The 17,266-nt window shown below is 43.2% G+C and overlaps 1 protein-coding gene across 1 annotated transcript in view; it reads right to left on the bottom strand.

The window, feature by feature from the left end:
• The window catches only part of mapk4 (mitogen-activated protein kinase 4), a 99,292-nt gene that overhangs the window by 23,668 nt on the left and 58,358 nt on the right, over positions 1-17,266 (bottom strand). The window contains exons 4-6 of the mRNA XM_073064083.1: positions 16,973-17,117; positions 12,819-12,980; positions 1,352-1,553 (exon numbers count right to left, since the gene is read on the bottom strand). Coding sequence (XP_072920184.1) covers positions 1,352-1,553; positions 12,819-12,980; positions 16,973-17,117 — 509 coding nt within the window. The remainder of the gene's footprint in view (positions 1-1,351; positions 1,554-12,818; positions 12,981-16,972; positions 17,118-17,266) is intronic.

The following is a 17,266-nucleotide window of genomic DNA, read 5'->3' as shown; positions in this document are numbered from 1 at the left end:
CCCAACAAACCTGTTGGAGTTCTTTGAGGAGATTACAAGTAGGACAGATAAAGAGGATGCAGTGGATGTTGTATATTTGGACTTTCAGAAGGCCTTTGACAAGGTGCCACACATGAGACTGCTTACCAAGTAAGTTAAGAGCCCATAGTATTACTGGAAAGTTACTGGTTGGTTAGAGCATTGGCTGATTGGCAGGAGGCAGCAAGTGGGAATAAAAGGATCCTTGTCTGGTTGGCTGCCAGTGACTAGTAGTGTTCCGCAGGGGTTGGTGTTGGGACTTCTTCTTTTTATGCTGTATATAAATGATTTAGGTGATGGAATAGATGGTTTTATTACCAAGTTTACAGATGATACAAAGATTGGTGGAGGGGGCAGTTAGAGTTGAAGAAACAGGTAGGCTGCAGAAGGACTTAGACAGATTAGGAGAATGGGCAAGAAAGTGGCAAATGAAACACAATGTTGGAAATTGCATGGTCATACACTTTGGTAGAAGAAATAAATGTGCAGACTATTTTCTAAAAAGGGAGAAAATCAAAAAAAATCTGAGATGAAATGGGACTTGGGAGAACACACTAAAAGTTAATTTGGAGGTAGAGTCGGTGGTGAGGAAGGCAAATGCAATGTTAGCATTCATTTCAAAAGGTCCAGAATACAAGAGCAGGGATGTGATACTGAGGCTTAATAAGGCACTGGTGGGGCTTCACCTTGAGTATTGTGAAGTTCTGGCTCCTCATCTAAGAAAAGATGTGCTGGCATGGAGAGGGTCCAGAGGAGGTTCACAAGGATGATTCCAGGAATGAAAGGGTTATCATACGAGGAACGTTTGCTGGCTCTGCATCTGTATTCACTGGAATTTAGAAGGATGAGGGGGATCTCATTGAAACCTTTTGAATATTGAAAGGCCAAGACAGAGTAGATGTGGAAAGGATGTTTCCCATTTTGTGGGAGTCTAGGACAAGAGGTTACAGCCTCAGGATAGAGGGGTGTCCATTTAAAACAGAGATGCGGAGAAATTTTGTTAGCCAGAAAGTGGTGAATTTGTGGAATTTGCTAGCACAGGCAGCTGTGGGGGCCAGGTTGTTGGGTGTATTTAAGGCAGAGCTTGATAGATTCTTGATTGGACACAGCATCAAAAGTTACGGGGAGAAGGCTGGGGAATTGGGCTGAGGAGGGGAGAAAAAAAGATCAGCCATGATTGAATGGTGGAGCAGACTCGATGGGCCAAATGGCCTAATTTTGTTCCTGTATCTTATGATCCTCCAACTTGATAGTAGAGGAGGCCATGGACTGACATGTCACAATGGGGGTGCGGATTACTTTACTAAACGGAATTCGACTCAGTCTTTTATACCTCTCCCAGTTGAACATCTGGCTCTGGCTTGCTTCCATCAGTAGTATGTCATCTATCTCGTCTTCAATCCTGAAAGGCTGCTGAGACACTGGCTCATCCTGTGGGCACGAGTAAGGGCTCATAAAGGGATGCGCCAAGCTCTCTTCTGCTGTTAAGCGATCCATCGAGTTAAATGTCAGGATCCTTTCCAGGAAATCGATGGCTGTTTCAAGTAGATAGTATCTGTTACTTTTGCAAACACTACATTTGGTTATCCCAACACAAAACTGATACACTGATAAAAATGACAAACTGGGCTTGTTTGAACCACAAACATGTGATGTTTACTCAGTACTTGAATATACACTGATTGCAAAAAAAACGCTGGAAGTAATGTTTTCATTCTTCAGTAGAGAAGCTTGGTAATGACATTTCCCTTGATATATCAATCTTTATCCTGAATGCCCATTATGTTTTGCAAAAGCAGATATCATTACAGCATGTGCCATGCCTTATGATGTAGGAAATCATGGGGATAATGGACAATGCCTTCCTGAGACAATGCTGTGTGTAGATGTGCTCAGTGGTGAGGAAGGCTTTGCACACCTAGGGTTACCCATAGCCCTCTATTTTTCTAAGCTCCATGTAGTCTCTTAAAAGACCCTATCGTATCCACCTCCACCACAGTCGCTGGCAGCCCATTCCATGCCATCACAACTCTCTGCGTAAAAAACTTACCCCTGACATCACTTGATTCTGGAATGGTTCCAGAAGATTGGAAGATTGGAAAATTTGAAGACTCCACTCTTCAAGAAGGGGGAGGCAGAAGAAAGGGAATTTAAAGCCAGTTAGCCTGAATTCTGTGTTTAGGAAGATGTTGGAGTCAATTGATAAGGATGAAGTTATGGAGTACTTGGTGACACAGTACAAGATAAGAGAAAGTCACCATGATTTCCTTTTGAGAAAATATTGCCTGATGAACCTGTTGGAACTCTTTGAGGAGATTACAAGTAGGATAGATAAAGGGGATATAGTGGATGTTGTATATTTGGACTTCCAGAAGGTCTTTGACAAGGTACCACACGAGGCTGCTTACCAAGTTAAGAACCCATGGTATTGCAGAAAAGTTACTGGCATGGTTAGAGCATTGGCTGGTTGGTAGGAGGCAGTGAGTGGGAATAAAAGGATCCTATTCTGGTTGGCTGCCAGTGACTAGTGGTGTTCCGCAGGGGTTGGTTTTGGGACCAGTTCTTTTTATGCTGTATATCAATGATTTAGATGATGGAATAGATGGCTTTGTTGCCAAGTTTGCAGATGATACGAAGATTGGTGGAGTGACAGGTTGTGTTGAGGAAACAGGTAGGATGCAGAATGACTTAGACAGATTAGGAGAATGGGTAAGAAAGTGGCAAATGAAATACAATGTTGGAAAATACATAGTCCTGACCTTTGATAGTAGAAATAAATCTTTATCTATGCTTGTTAAGAGATAGCAAATGACTCAGAAAGATAAGAAGACCAGTAAATGCGAACCAAAGGAACCTTGTGTAACTGATTAATTTGAAACTGGAAGTGAGATTTGCAAACTATTCTGTATTCATATTATCCACAGATCCAAGGTGATTGGAGGAAACTATAATGGGAATATCAGAGGTAGTTTTTTTTCACAAAATGGTAAGTCCCTGGAACACCTTGCCGGGGTGATGGTAGAGGCTGATAAATAGGGATGTTTAGGAAACTCTTGGGTAGGCACATGGATGTAAGAGAAATGGAGAGTTACAGGCTATATAGGAGGTTTAGGATTCTGATGTTTTTGTTTCAATGTTTCATGATTGTTTAATTAAGCAGTAATAGAACAAAGAAACATGGAAACAGAGGTGTGGTAGGGGAAGGAAAGAAGAAACAAAGATGGCGAGCCAACATGTTCAGTCCTTCTTATACTATTGATCTGAGACATTCCATTCAAAAATATAGATAAGAGTTAACCAATCAAATAGCCCTTATTCAAATAATGCGATACCAAGAGTAACTTCCAGAACTTACAAAGAACTGTAATTACCAGGGGACACACTGAACAACTGGATATACAGAGCCTATAAAAAGTATTCACCATCCCCCCCCCCCGGAAGTTTTCATGTTTTATTGCTTTACAACATTGAAGCACAGTGGATTTAATTTGGCTTTTTTGACATTGATCAACCGAAAAAGACTCTTTTGTGTCAAAGTGAAAACAGATCTCTACAAAGTGATCTAAATTAATTATACAGAAAAACACAAAATAATTGATTGCATAAGTATTCACCCTTTTTAATATGACACACCAAGTCATTACTGGTGCAGCCAATTGGTTTTGGCAGTCACATAATTAGTTAAACGGAGATCTGTTTTTGGAGACCTGTGTGCAGTCAAGGTGTTTCAAATGAATGTAGTAAACATACACCTGTATCTGAAAGGTCTAATTGCTAGTAAGTCAGTATCCTGGCAAAAACTACACCATGAAGACAAAAGAACACTCCAAGCTAACTCCATGTGAAGGTTATTGAAAAGTACAACTCAGGAGATGGATGGAAGAAAATTTCCAAGTCACTGAATCTCTTTGGAGTACAATTAAGTCGATTATCAAGAAATGGAAAGAATATGGCACAGCTGTAAATCTGCCTAGAGCAGGCCGTCCTCAAAAACTGAGTGACTGTGCAAGGAGGGGACTAATGAGGGAGGCCACCAAGAGACCTATGACAACACTGGAGGAGTTACAAGCTTCAGTGGCTGAGATGGGAGAGACTGTGCATACAACAACTGTTGCCCGGGTGCTTCACCAGTCATCACTTTACGTGAGAGTGGCAAAGAGAAAGACACTGTTGAAAAAAACCTCACATGAAATCTTAGCTAGAGTTTGCCAGTAGTCAAATGAGAGACCCCAAATTTAGGAGGAAGAAGGTCCTATGGTCTGATGAAACCAAAATTGAGCTTTTTGGCCATCGGTCAAAATCACACCATCCTTACCATGAAGCATGGTGGTGGCTGCATCATGCTGTGGAGATGCTTCACTATAGCAGGCTCTGGAAGGCTGGTGAAGGTAGATGGTAAAATGAATGCAGCAAAATACAGGGAAATCCTGGAGGAAAACCTGATGCAGTCTAAAAGAGAACTACAACTTGGGAGAAGATTTGTTTTCCAGCAAGACCCCAAGCACAAAGCCAAAGCTACACAGGAACAGCTTAAAAACAATGAAATTAATGTCCTGGAGTGGCCAAGTCAGAGTGCAGACCTCAATCCAACTGAGAATTTGTGACTGGACTTGAAAAGGGCTGTTCAATCACGATACCTATGCAATTTGACAGAGCTTGAGCAGTTTTGTAAAGGAAATGGAAAATTGCACTGTCCAGATGTGCAAAGCTGATAGAAACCTAATTACTGCCAAAGATGCATCTACTGCATTGGTGCTGCTTCCTGCACCCATGAGGGATACGCCAACTTCATTCACTTTGCCTCCAACTTCCATCCTGCTCTCAAATTTACCTGGTCCATTTCTGACACCTCACTCCCCTTTCTCAATCTCAAACAAGAGAAAATCTGCAGATGCTGGAAATCCAAGCAACACACACAAAATGCTGGAGGAACTCAGCAGGCCAGGCAGCATCTAGGAAAAGAGTACAGTCAACATTTTGGGCTGAAAACTATTTAGTCCTGCCAAAGGGTTTTGGTTGGAAATATCAACTGTACTCTTTTCCTAGATGCTGCCTGGTCTCCTGAACGCCTCCAGCATTTTGTGTGTGTTGCCTTTTTCAATCTCTCTGTCTTTCTCTGGAGACAGATTATCTACTGATGTCTATTACAAATCCACCGACTCTCACAGCTACCTGGACTATCCCTCCTCCTATCCTGTTACTTGTAAAAACACCATCCCCTTCTCTCAATTCCTCTGTCTCCATGGCATCTGCTCTCAGGATGAGGCTTTTCATTCCATAATGAAGGAGGTGTCCTCCTTCTTCAAAGAAAGGGGCTTCCCTTCCTCCACCATCAACACTGGCCTCAACCACTTCTCTTCCATTTCACACGTCTGCTTTCACCCCAACCTCCCGCTACCTTACCAGGGATAGGGTTCCTCTTGTCCTCATATACTTCCCCACCACCCTCTGCACCCAGCACATAACTTCTGCCATCTCCAACAGGCCCCTACCTCCAAACACATCCTTCCCTCCCCCTACATTCTGCTTTCTGCAGGGATCGCTCTCTATGCAGCTCCCTTGTCCATTCGTCCCTCCCCACTCACTGATCTCCCTACTGTACACTTATCCTTGCAAGTGGAAGAAGTTCTACATACTGCCCCTACACCTTCTCCCTCACTACCATCCAGGGCCCTAAACAGTCCTTCCAGGTGAGGCGACACTTCACCTGTGAGTGTGTTGGGGGTCATATACTGTGTTCGGTGCTCCCGGTGTGGCCTCCTGTATGTAGGTGAGATCCAACATAGATTGGAAGTCTGCTTCGCTGAGCACCTACGCTCTGTCCACCAGAAAAAGCGGGATTTCCCAGTGTCCACCATTTGAATTCCACTTCCCATTCCCATTCCGTTGTCCATGCATGGCCTCCTTCACTGTCACGATGAGGCCACACTCAGGCTGGAGGAGCAACACCTTATATTCCATCTGGGTAGTCTCCAACCTGATGGCATGGACATCCCCCACCCCTCTCCTTCACCATAGCCCATTCCAATTTCCCTCACTCATCTCATCTCCTTGCATTCCCATCACCTCCGTCTGCTGCTCCTCCCCCCCTTTTCTTTCTTCCATAGTTTTCTGTCCTCTTCTTTCAGACTCCCCCTTCTCCAGCCCTGTATCTCTTTCACCAATCAACTTCCCAGCTCTTTACTTCACCCCTCCCCCTTCAGGTTTCACCTATCCCCTCCCCCCACCTTTTAAACCTCCACCTCAGCATTTTTTCTTCAGTCTTGTCAAAGAGTCTCAGCCCAAAACTTCAACTGTACTCTTTTCCATAGATGCTGCCTGGCCTGCTGAGTCCCTCCAGCATTTTGTGTGTGTTGCTTGGATTTCCAGCATTTTCAGATTTCCTCTTCTTTGAGATTGGTCTGCTAAATACTGATTTGAAGGGGGTGAGTTGTTATGCAATTAATTATTTTCTGTTTTATAATTGTAATAAATTCAAAGCAATTTGTAGAAATTTGTTTTCACTTTGACATGAAAGAGTCTTTTTTTGTTGGTCAGTGTCAAAAAAGCCAAACTAAGTCCACTGTGATTCAATGTTGTAAAACAATAAAACTTGAAAACTTCCAAGGGGGTGAATACTTTTTATGGGCACTGTACATACTGTGACCACTAAGGGACACACTGACCAATTGTGTTTACATACTGTGACCCCTGGGAAACAGACTAAATAGTTACATGTATATATGGTGGGTAGTTATATAGAATGCAAGCAGGCATAAATTAAAAATATAGAAACACAGAAATTCTGCAGCATATTACAGACCCTTTGGCCCACAATGTGGCGTAGACCTTATAACCTACTCTAGAAGCTGTCTGGAATTTACCGCTGCATAGCCCTCTATTTTTCTAAACTCTATGTATCTATCTAAGAGTCTCTTAAAAGAGTCTATTATATCCACCTCTACCACCGTTGCTGGCAGTGCATATTACTCTCTGTGAAAAACATACCTCTGACATCCCCCTTGTAACTTTGGCGAAGAAAGTAACAATAATTCAGTCTAATCCAACGGAGGGAAGAATCAGATTGATCGTGGAGTAGGGTTATGTAGATCAGCACATCATTGTCCCATTGTCTTGTGCTGTATTCTGTGTTTCTATGTGATAGGATATGATATTATTGAATATCAAGGCTCAAGAGGCCTTGTCATCCACACCTGTTTAGTTAACGTTTTGGCCATAATATATACACACATCAGCAATGTGAACATGCAGAAACAGCAGTGTAAACCTGCAACAAGACCATTTTTTCTCCAGGTATCAGTGCAGTGAAATTCAAAGTTCAAAGTAGAGTTATTGTTAAAGTATGTTTCTGTCTGTAAGACCAGAAGACAGGCAAGCAAAGTTAGTCCATTTATTCCATCAAGTCTGCTCCGCCATTCCATCATGGCTGATTTATTAACCCTTTCAACCCCATTCTCCTTCCTTTTCCCCATAACCTTCGATACCCTGATTAATCAAGAACCTACAAACACGAGAAAATCTGCAGGTGCTGGAAATTCAAAGTGACGCACACAAAATGCTGGAGGAGCTCAGCAGGCTAGGCAACATCTATGGAAAAGAGTAAAAGTCAACATTTTAAGCCAAGAATCCTGATGGAGGACTCTCTGGCTAAAGAAATTCCTCTTCATCTCTGTTCTAAGTGGACATCCCTGTATTCTGAGTCGGTGTCCTCTGGTCCTAGAATCCTCCATTATAGGAAACATTCTCTCAGATTCTGCTCATCTAGGCCTTTCAGAATTGGATAGTTTTCAATGAGATATTCCCCTTCATTCTTCTAAACTCCAGTGAGTACATGCACATACTACACTGAGATTCATTTTCTTGCAGGCATTACAGGAAAGCAAATAAATACAATAGAAAGAGGACAAATTTTGCCAATAATAAATAAAAAGTATATAAATTATACTGAGTAAGTAAATAATACTAAATTTGTTTTGTAGTGTAGCAGAGGTAGATTCCACAGTACTAGAACCCTCTTGATGTTTCAGGTACTTTGTCAGAAAGGACAGAGGTTTCCTCAGGTCTGCTCCACCTCTCCCTCTTTTAACGGAGAACCTCTTGATTCCTGAAAAGATCTCCCATAGAAAAAAAAAGACCACACATAAAATGCTAGAGGAAATGGAAATTTTCCTTAATCAACATGCAGAGGTCCCAACTAGATTGAGTGTGATACTGGATCTACCATTAGGGACTGAGACAGGGCAAATGACAAATTTGTGTAGGGGAACACTTTGCATCTGGTAATCACAATGGCATCAGTTTCAAGATAATTATGGAGAAGGACAGGTCTGGTCCCTAGGTTGAAATTCTAAACTGGAGAAAGACCAATTTTGATGGTATCAGAAATGATCTGACAGGTTGTTTTCTGGTAAAGGAAAACTTGGTAAGTGGTAAGCTTTCAAAAGTGAAATTTTGAGAGTACAAAGTTTGTATGCTCCTGTCAGAATAAAAGCCAAGGGGAGCAGGTTTAGGGAACCTTGTTTTTGAGAGATATTGAGGCCCTGGTTAAGAAAAAGCAGGTATAGGCAGGCAGGAACAAATGAGATACTTGAAGAGTATAAGAAATGCAAGAGAACACTTAAGAAAGAAACCAGTTCTAAAAGAAGGCATGAGATTTCTCTAGTAGCCAAGGTGAAGGAGAATCCTAATGGCTTCTACTGTTAGATTAAGAGAAAAAAGATAGTAAAGGACAAAATTGGTCCTTTGGAAGATCATTGTGATTATCTATGCATGGAGCCAAAAGAGATGGGGAAATATTAAATAGATTGCTTACATCTATATTTACTTGGGAGGTGTACAGAGTCTAAAGAAGTGAAGCAAAACACAGTGAGGTCATATACTGAATACAGATTACAGGGGAGGTGGTGTTTGCTGTCTTGAGGCAAATTATAGGACAACTCCCCAGGACCTGACAAACAGTTCCCTTGGACCTTGTGGGAAACTAGTGCCAAAACTGCAGTGGCCCTAGCAGAGATATTTAAAACATCATTAATGACAGGTGAGGTGCCAGAGGATTGGAGGATAGCTAATGTTGTTCCATTGTTCAATAAAGGCGCTAAACATAAACCAGGACATTATAGGCTGATGAGTTGGACATCAACTGTGAGTTACGTTATTGGAAGGTATTCTAAGGGACCGAATCTATAACTATTTAGATAGACAACATGGCTTAGTAAGTGGTAGGTCATATTTAACAAATCTTTTAGAGTCCTTCAAGGAAGTTAGCAGGAATATTGATGAAGACAAGGCAGTTGATGTTGTCTGCAGGGCCTTTGACAAGGTCCAACATGATTGTTGGTCAAGAAGATTCAGATGCTCGGCATTCAAGCTGAGGTTGTGAATTGGATTAGGCATTGGCTTTGCAAGGGAATCCAGACAGTGATAGTAGATGGTTGCCTCTCTGACTGGAGGCCTGTGAATAGTGGAGTGCCACAGGGATTGATGCTGGGTTTGTTGTTGTTTGTCATCTATAGCAGTGATCTGGATAATAATGTGTTAATTGGATCAGCAAATTTGCGAATGACACCAATCGAAGCTTGCAGGAGGATCAGGACCAGTTGGAAAACTGGGCAGAAAAATGGCATAAGGAGTTTAATGCAGACAAGTGTGAGGTGTTGCACTTTGAGAGGACAAACCAGGGTAGGTCTTAAACTGTGAGCAGTAGAGCACTGATGAACATGGTAGAACAGAGGAATCTGTGAATACAGATCCATAATTCCCTGAAAGTGGCACACAGGGTTATAAAGTCATAAAGTCACATTAGGTCATAAAAGCCTTTTGCACATTGACTTTCATAAATCAAAGTGTTGAGTGCAGGAGTTGGGATGTTCTGCTGAAGTAGTACAAGACATTGGTGAAACCAATTTTGGATTATTGTGTGCAGTTATGGTCATCTACCTACAGGTGACCCTGTGATCTCTGTCTAGGAGAATGACATCAGAACATCTTTCAAGAACTTGAACCCTTGTAAGGTGTCAGCCCTGATGGTGTACCTGGTAGGGCTCTAAAAACCTGTGCTAACTAACAGGCAGGAGTGTTCAAGGACATTTTCAATCTCTCACCACTGCAGTAGCAGGTTCCCACCTGTTTCAGAAGTGCGACGATCATACCAGTGCCCAAAAAGTGTAGTGTGAGCTGCTTCAATGACTATCGCCCAGTTACACTCTCATCTACTGAGATGAATTGCTTTGAGGTCATGGCTAGAATCAACTCCTGCCTAAGCAAGGTCCTGGATCTGGTGCAATTTGGCTATCACCACAATAGGTCTACAGCCGATGTAATCTTACTGTCTTTCTATTCAGTCTTGGATCATCTGGGCGATAGTAATACCTGCTGTTTATTGATTACAAGGTTGTCAAGTGAGGAGTGGTAGTGGGGACAAGCTCCCACTACCTAAACGTGCTCCTCAAATAGCCTCTGACAACCAAGTCCAACTCCTGGCCTTCGCATGCGGCTTAGCCTCTAAGCCCGGCGAAACTGTTTCTACTGACAGGAGAAGGGGCAAAGGTGGGTCCTGGCGCCTTAAAACCACTGCTTCGAGTAGATGTAGCTCATCAGCCTGGGAAGGCAGTCCATCTAAGAGAGGGAAAACTCTGATTTCAAACTTCTGCTGCCTTGCGGCCATACCCACTCATGGGAAAGGCTTCGGGAGTAAACCCTGAAGACAAATCTGGAGCTGCAGCCCCTAAGGCAGTCCGACGTTGTCTTCAACCTCGTTCTGGCAACTCCTGCGACGTCACTGGTGCCAAGCTGTATCGGCCTTGCCCTGCCCTTGGACAACATTGGTGTCGTGGAGAGGGGAGACTTGCTGCCTGGGCAACTGCCGGTCTTCTATATAACCTTGCCCAGGCCTGCACCCTAGAGAGGCCTAAGCAAGACTTTCCAGGTGCAGATCCATGATCTCATGAGACTAACAGATGCCATCCATTGTATTGATTATAGCTCAGCGTTCAACAGAATCACACCCTCAGTTCTAATCAACAAGCTCCAAAACCTGGGGCTCCTTACCTTGCCCTGCAGCTGGATCCTTAACTTCCTCACCGAGAGACTACAATCTGCGTTGATCAGAAATAACATCTCCTCCTTGCTGACAATTGACACAGATGGACCTGAAGGATGCATGCATAGCCCACTGCTCTACTCTCTCAACACCCACACCTTCTATAAATTTTCCCATGACAAAACTATTGGCGGAATTTCAGATGGTGATGAGGCGTACAGGAGTGAGATAGATTAGCTGGTTGAGTGGTGTTGCAACAGTAACCTTGCACTCAATGTTAGTAATACCAAAGAACTGATTGTGGACTTGAAGGATAATTTGAAGGAACACATGCCAGTCCTCACAGAGGGATCAGCAGTGGAAAGGGTGAGCAGTTTTAAGTTCCTGGGTGTCAACATCTCTGGAAACCTATCCTGGCTGCAACATATTGATGCAGTTACAAAGAAGACACAACAGCAGCTATATTTTGTTTGAGGAGACTTGACATGTCACCAATGACACTCACAAATTCTAACTGGCTGCATCACCATCAGGCATGGAGGGGCCAATGCACAGGATCAGAAAAAGCTGCAGATAGTTGTAAACTCAGCCAGCTCCATCGTGGGCACTAACCACCACAGCATCCAGGACATTTTCAAAAGGTGATACCTCAGAAAGGCGACATCCATCATTAAGGGCCTCCATCACCCAGGACATGCCGTCTTCTCATTGCTACCATCAAGGTGGAGGTACAAGAGCCTCAAGACACATACTCAATACTTTAGGAACAGCTTCTTCCCTTCCTGCCATCAAATTTCAATGTGCCCATGAACACTACTTCAGTATTTTTTCCTTGCTTCGTGCACTATTTAGTTTACTTTATATTCTTCAGTAAATGTATAGTATTTTATTATAATTTTTATTATTATGTATTGCAATGTTCAGCTGCCACAGACAACAGCTTTCATATTTTATACCAGTGATATTAAACCTGATTCTGAAAGAGTGCAGTGAAAATTTACAAGGAAAGTTTCTGGGACTTGAGGGCCTGAGTTATAGGGAAGGGTTGAACAGGTCTTTTCCTAAGTGGTCTTGCCTAAGCAGTGTGACCTAAAATTGTGAAGACCTTTGAGAATCAGTAAGAACCAGAGTAATTTTAACATCACACCAACCAGTGAGGTGGAGGTAGAATGGTCATGTGACCCAAGAAACAATCTATTGTCCAGGAAACAAAGTTACCTTACTTAGAAAAGAAAGTTTATTCCCTTGCAGTGTAGGAGAATGAGGGGAGACTTAATCGACGTGTACAAAATTATGAGGGGTATAGACAGGGCAACTGCAAGCAAGCTTTTTCCATTGAGGTTGGATGAGACTGGAACAAGAAGTCATAGGTTAAGGGTGAAAGGTGAAATATTTAAGGAGAACTTGAGGGAGAACTTTTTCACTCAGTGGGTGGTGAGAGTGTGGAATGAGCAGCCAGTGGAAGTGGTGGACCCGGGGTCAATTTCAACATTTTAGAGAAATTTGGATATGTACATGGACGGAAGGGGTATGGAGGACTATGGTCTAGGTGCAGGTCGATGGCACTAGGCAGATTGATAGTTTGGCATGGACTAGATGGGCTGAAGGACCAGTGTTGTGCTGTAGAGTTCTATCACTCTAACTCAGCAAGCCAGGGCAGATCAATGGAGGGGAATAAACAGTCTACGTTTTGAGCCGCGACCCTTCATCAGGACTGGAAAGGAAGGGGGAAGTCGCCAGAACAACCATACAACTAATTTACCTTCGGCATTTCCTTCAGGAAGTAGATCTTTCAGGGGTTTTGAAACCTCCCACTTTGGGCTGATGTAAGCTGGCATGACACGGAGTAGCTCCTGTTTGTCCTCCTCTCGAATGACAGGAATTGTTTTCAGGATCAGCTGCATCTGTTCCAGCTCATGTACACCTGAGAAACAAATAGCAGAATGTCACAGGAAATCAGAGTATATTAATGTAAGCCCACCACTTTCTTCATCACAGAACATGCAGCTAAGACCACAAGCCTACATAGGCTTCTCTGTAGACAGCCTACATAGAAGAAATCATCACCCTGACACAGTGGTGTCAAGAAAACAACCTCTCCCTCAATGTCACAAGAACAAAGGAGCTGGTTGTGGACTACAGGAGGAATGGAGACCCGCTCAACCCCTGTTGACATCAATGAATCTGGGTTTGAGAGGGTGAACAGCTTTAAGTTCCTCAGCATAAACATCACCGAGGATCTCACGTGGTCTATACATACCGGTTGAGTGGTGAAAAAGGCACAATAGCACCTCTTTCACCTCAGATGGTTGAAGAAGTTTGGTATGGGCCCCCAAACCCTAAGAACTTTCTACAGGGGCACAATTGAGGCCATCCTGACTGGCTGTATCACTGCCTGGTATGGGAACTGTACTTCTCTCAATTGCAAGACTCTGCAGAGGGTGGTGCGGATAGCCCAGCTCATCTGTAGATGTGAACTCTCCACTATTCAGGACATTTACAAAGACAGGTGTGTAAAAAGGGCCCAAAGGATCATTGGGGGAGTCACCCCAAACACTACCAGCTGCTACCATCCGGGAAACGGTACCGCAGCATAAAAGCCAGGACCAACAGTCTCCGGGACAGCTTCTCCCAACAAGCTATCAGACTGCTTAATTCATGTTGACACAACTGTATTTCTATGTTATATTGACTATCCTGTTGTAAATAGTATTTATAAAAAATTACTATAAATTGCACATTGCACATTTAGACAAAGACATAATGTAAAGATTTTTACTCCTCATGTATAAGGATGTAAAGTCAATTCAAGACATAGGAGCAGAATTTGGCCACTTGGCCCATTGACTGCTCCACCCTTCTATTATGGCTGATTTATTATCCCTCTCAACCCCATTTTCCTGGCTTCTCCCTGTAACCTTTGGCACCCTGACTGATCAAGAACCTATTAACTGTCACTTTAAATATGCTCAATAACCTTGTTTCCACTCCATCTGCGGCAATGAATTCTACAGATTCACCACCCCCTAGCTAAAGAAATTTCTCCTCATCTCTGAATAAATGGGTGTCCTTGTATTCTGAGACTGTGGCTATGGTCCTAGACTCCCCCACTATGGGAAACATCCTCTCCACATCCACTCTTTCTGGGCATTCTGAATTATTCTGGAAATGAAAGGGTTAACTATTGTGAAACTTTTGATGGCTCTGGGCCTGCACTTGGGAGTTTATAAGAATGAGGGAGGATCTCATTGAAACCTATTGAGAATTGATAGGACCAGACAGAGAGGATGTGGAAAGGATGTTTCCTATCGTGGGGAAGTCTGGGAGCAGAGGGCACAGCCTCAGAATAGAAGGATGTCCATTTTGAACAGAGATGAGGAGGAATTTCTTTAGTCAGTGTGTGGTGAATCTCTAGAACTTGTTGCCACAGACGGCTGTGGAGGCCAAGTAATTAGGTGTATTTAAAATGAAGATTCACAGGTTCCTGATTAGTAAAGGTGTCAAAGGTTACAGGGAAAAACCAAGAGAATGTGGTTGAGAGGGATAATAAATCAGCCATGAGAGAATGGTGGAATAGACTCGATGGGCCAAAGGGCCTAATACTGCTCCTATGTCTTATGATCCTAGACTCCCACACTGCAGGAAACATACTCTCCACATCCACTCTTGCGAGGCCTTTCAATATTCGATAGGTTTCAATGTAATACCCCCACTTTCTTCAATACTCCAATGAGTACAGGCCCAGAGCCATCAATCGCTCAAGACCAAGTACAGTTTAGAATTTAGAACGCTGGAATTGAACTCCGGACCCTAGAACACCCGAGCTCTAATAGCATGGTGCTAACCGTTACACTACGTTTGAATCAAGATGTTAAAAAAAAAGCTGGATGAACTCAGCAGGTCGGGCAGCATCCGTTGAAAGGAGCAGTCAATGTTTCGGGCCGAGACATTGACAGCTCCTTTCAACGGATGCTGCCCAACCTGCTGAGTTCATCCAGCTATTTTTTACGTCTTGATTTGACCACAGCATCAGCAGAATACTTTGTGTTTACACTATGTTTGAATCCTCTTTGGCTACAGGGGAAGTGTTGGAGGACTGATGAATGGCAAATGTGGTTTCCTTGTTTAAAAAAGGTAATAGGGAGAAACCTGGGAACTATAGACTGGTGAGTCTTACGTCGGTGGTCTGCAAACTACTGGAAAGAATTCTTAAGGATAGGATCTACGAGCATTTGGAGAAGTACAGTCTACTCATGGATAATCAACATGGCTTTGTGAAGGGAAGATCGTGCCTCACGAGCCTGATTGAGTTTTTTGAAGAGGTAACAAAAGAAATTGATGAGGGTAGGGCAATGGATGTAGTCTACATGAACTTTAGCAAGGCATTTGACAAGGTCCCTCATGAGAGACTCATTCAGAAAGTCATGAGGCATGGGATAAGAGGAACCTTGGCTGTTTGGATAAAAAATTGGCTTAAAGGAAGAAAGCAGAGGGTAGTTGTGGAAGGAAAGTATACTGCCTGGAGGTCGGTGACTAGTGGAGTGCCACAGGGATCTGTCCTGGGACCCCTGCTATTTGTGATTTTTATAAGTGACCTGGATGTAGAGGCAGAAGGATGGGTGAGTAAGTTTGTGAATGACATGAAGATTGGAGGAGTTGTGGATGGAGATGCAGGTTGTCGAAGGTCACAAGAGGATATAGACAGGCTGCAGAGTTGGGCAGAAAAATGGCAGATGGAGTTCAATCTGGACAAGTGTGAGGTGATGCATTTTGGAAGGACAAACCAGAAGACTGAGTACAGGATTAATGGTCAATTATATAAGAGTGTGGATGAACAAAGGGACCTTGGAGTTCAAAGCCATATATCCCTCAAGGTCGCTGCACAGGTTGATAGGGTAGTTAAGAAGGCCTATGGGATGCTAGGCTTCATTAACAGGGGGCTTGAGTTCAAGAGTAGAGAGGTCATGTTGCAACTCTACAAATCGCTGGTGAGACCACACTTAAGAGTATTGTGTTCAATTCTGGTCACTTCATTATAGGAAGGATGTGGAAGCTATGGAGAGGGTGCAGAGGAGATTTACCAGGATGTTGCCTGGTTTGGAGAACAAGTCATATGAAGCAAGGTTAGCAGAGCTGGGACTTTTCTCTTTGGAGTGTAGAAGAATGAGAGGGGACTTGATAGAGGTCTACAAGATTATGAAAGGCATAGATAGGGTGGATAGCCCGTACCTGTTTCCCAGGGCACCGATAGCAAACACCAGAGGGCATATGTACAAAATTAAGGGAGGGAAGTTTAGGGGAGACATCAGGGGTAATTTTTTTACACAGAGGGTTGTGAGTGCCTGGAATGACTTGCCAGGGATGGTGGTGGAGGCTAAAACATTAGAGCCTCTTGGACAGGCACATGGATGAAAGAAAAATAGAGGGTTATGGGGTAGTATGGGTTTAGCACTTTTTTTAAAGGATTATATGGGTCAGCACAACATGGAGGGCTGAAGGGCCTGTACTGTGCTGTAATGTTCTATGGTTCTACCGTGGCGCCCAAATCTTGAGTAACACGCACAAAATGCTGGGGTAGCTCAGCAGATTAGGCAGTATCTATGGAGGGGAATAAACAAATGCTGCTTCAGGCTGAAACTTTTCATATAACCTTTGCAATGTGGGAGGAAATCAGAACACCTGAGGAAACCCATGCAGTCACGGGGAGAACATATAAACTTCTTACAGACAGTGGCAGGAATTGAACCCCAATCTTCTGATCTCTGGTGCGGTAAAACATAATGTAAACTGCTACACTAAATGCCTCTATGGAACAATCAGGTTCCACTTAAAATGCAGTTAGAATTAACTCCCTATACATCAATGTCTGAGGCCGTAGCTGAAAGGTGGAACATATGAACATCGGAACTTTCTTACCAGCAAACAACATTTTTCCAGTCAGCATTTCTATCAATATACAGCCAGCTGCCCACATGTCAATGGCTTTGGTATAGTTGTTTGGTGAAAGAAGGAGTCGTGGAGACCGATACCACTTTGTTACTAAACCTTCCGAAAGATGACCCTGAACAGCAAAAAGCAGAGAAAATCATTGCGAGAAATATCATTGGTACTCACTTTGGATGAAAAAATGGAAAAGGTGTTTTGAAAGAGAATATAATGTCTTGGACAAGGCACAGTCACAGATCATCACAGCACAGAGTCAAAGATCAT

Source organism: Hemitrygon akajei, chromosome 13 (assembly GCF_048418815.1).
Source record: "Hemitrygon akajei chromosome 13, sHemAka1.3, whole genome shotgun sequence".
Classification (NCBI taxonomy): domain Eukaryota; kingdom Metazoa; phylum Chordata; class Chondrichthyes; order Myliobatiformes; family Dasyatidae; genus Hemitrygon; species Hemitrygon akajei.
The sequence above is the reverse complement of the archived record's forward strand: the minus strand, read 5'-3'. Positions and strand labels throughout refer to the sequence as shown.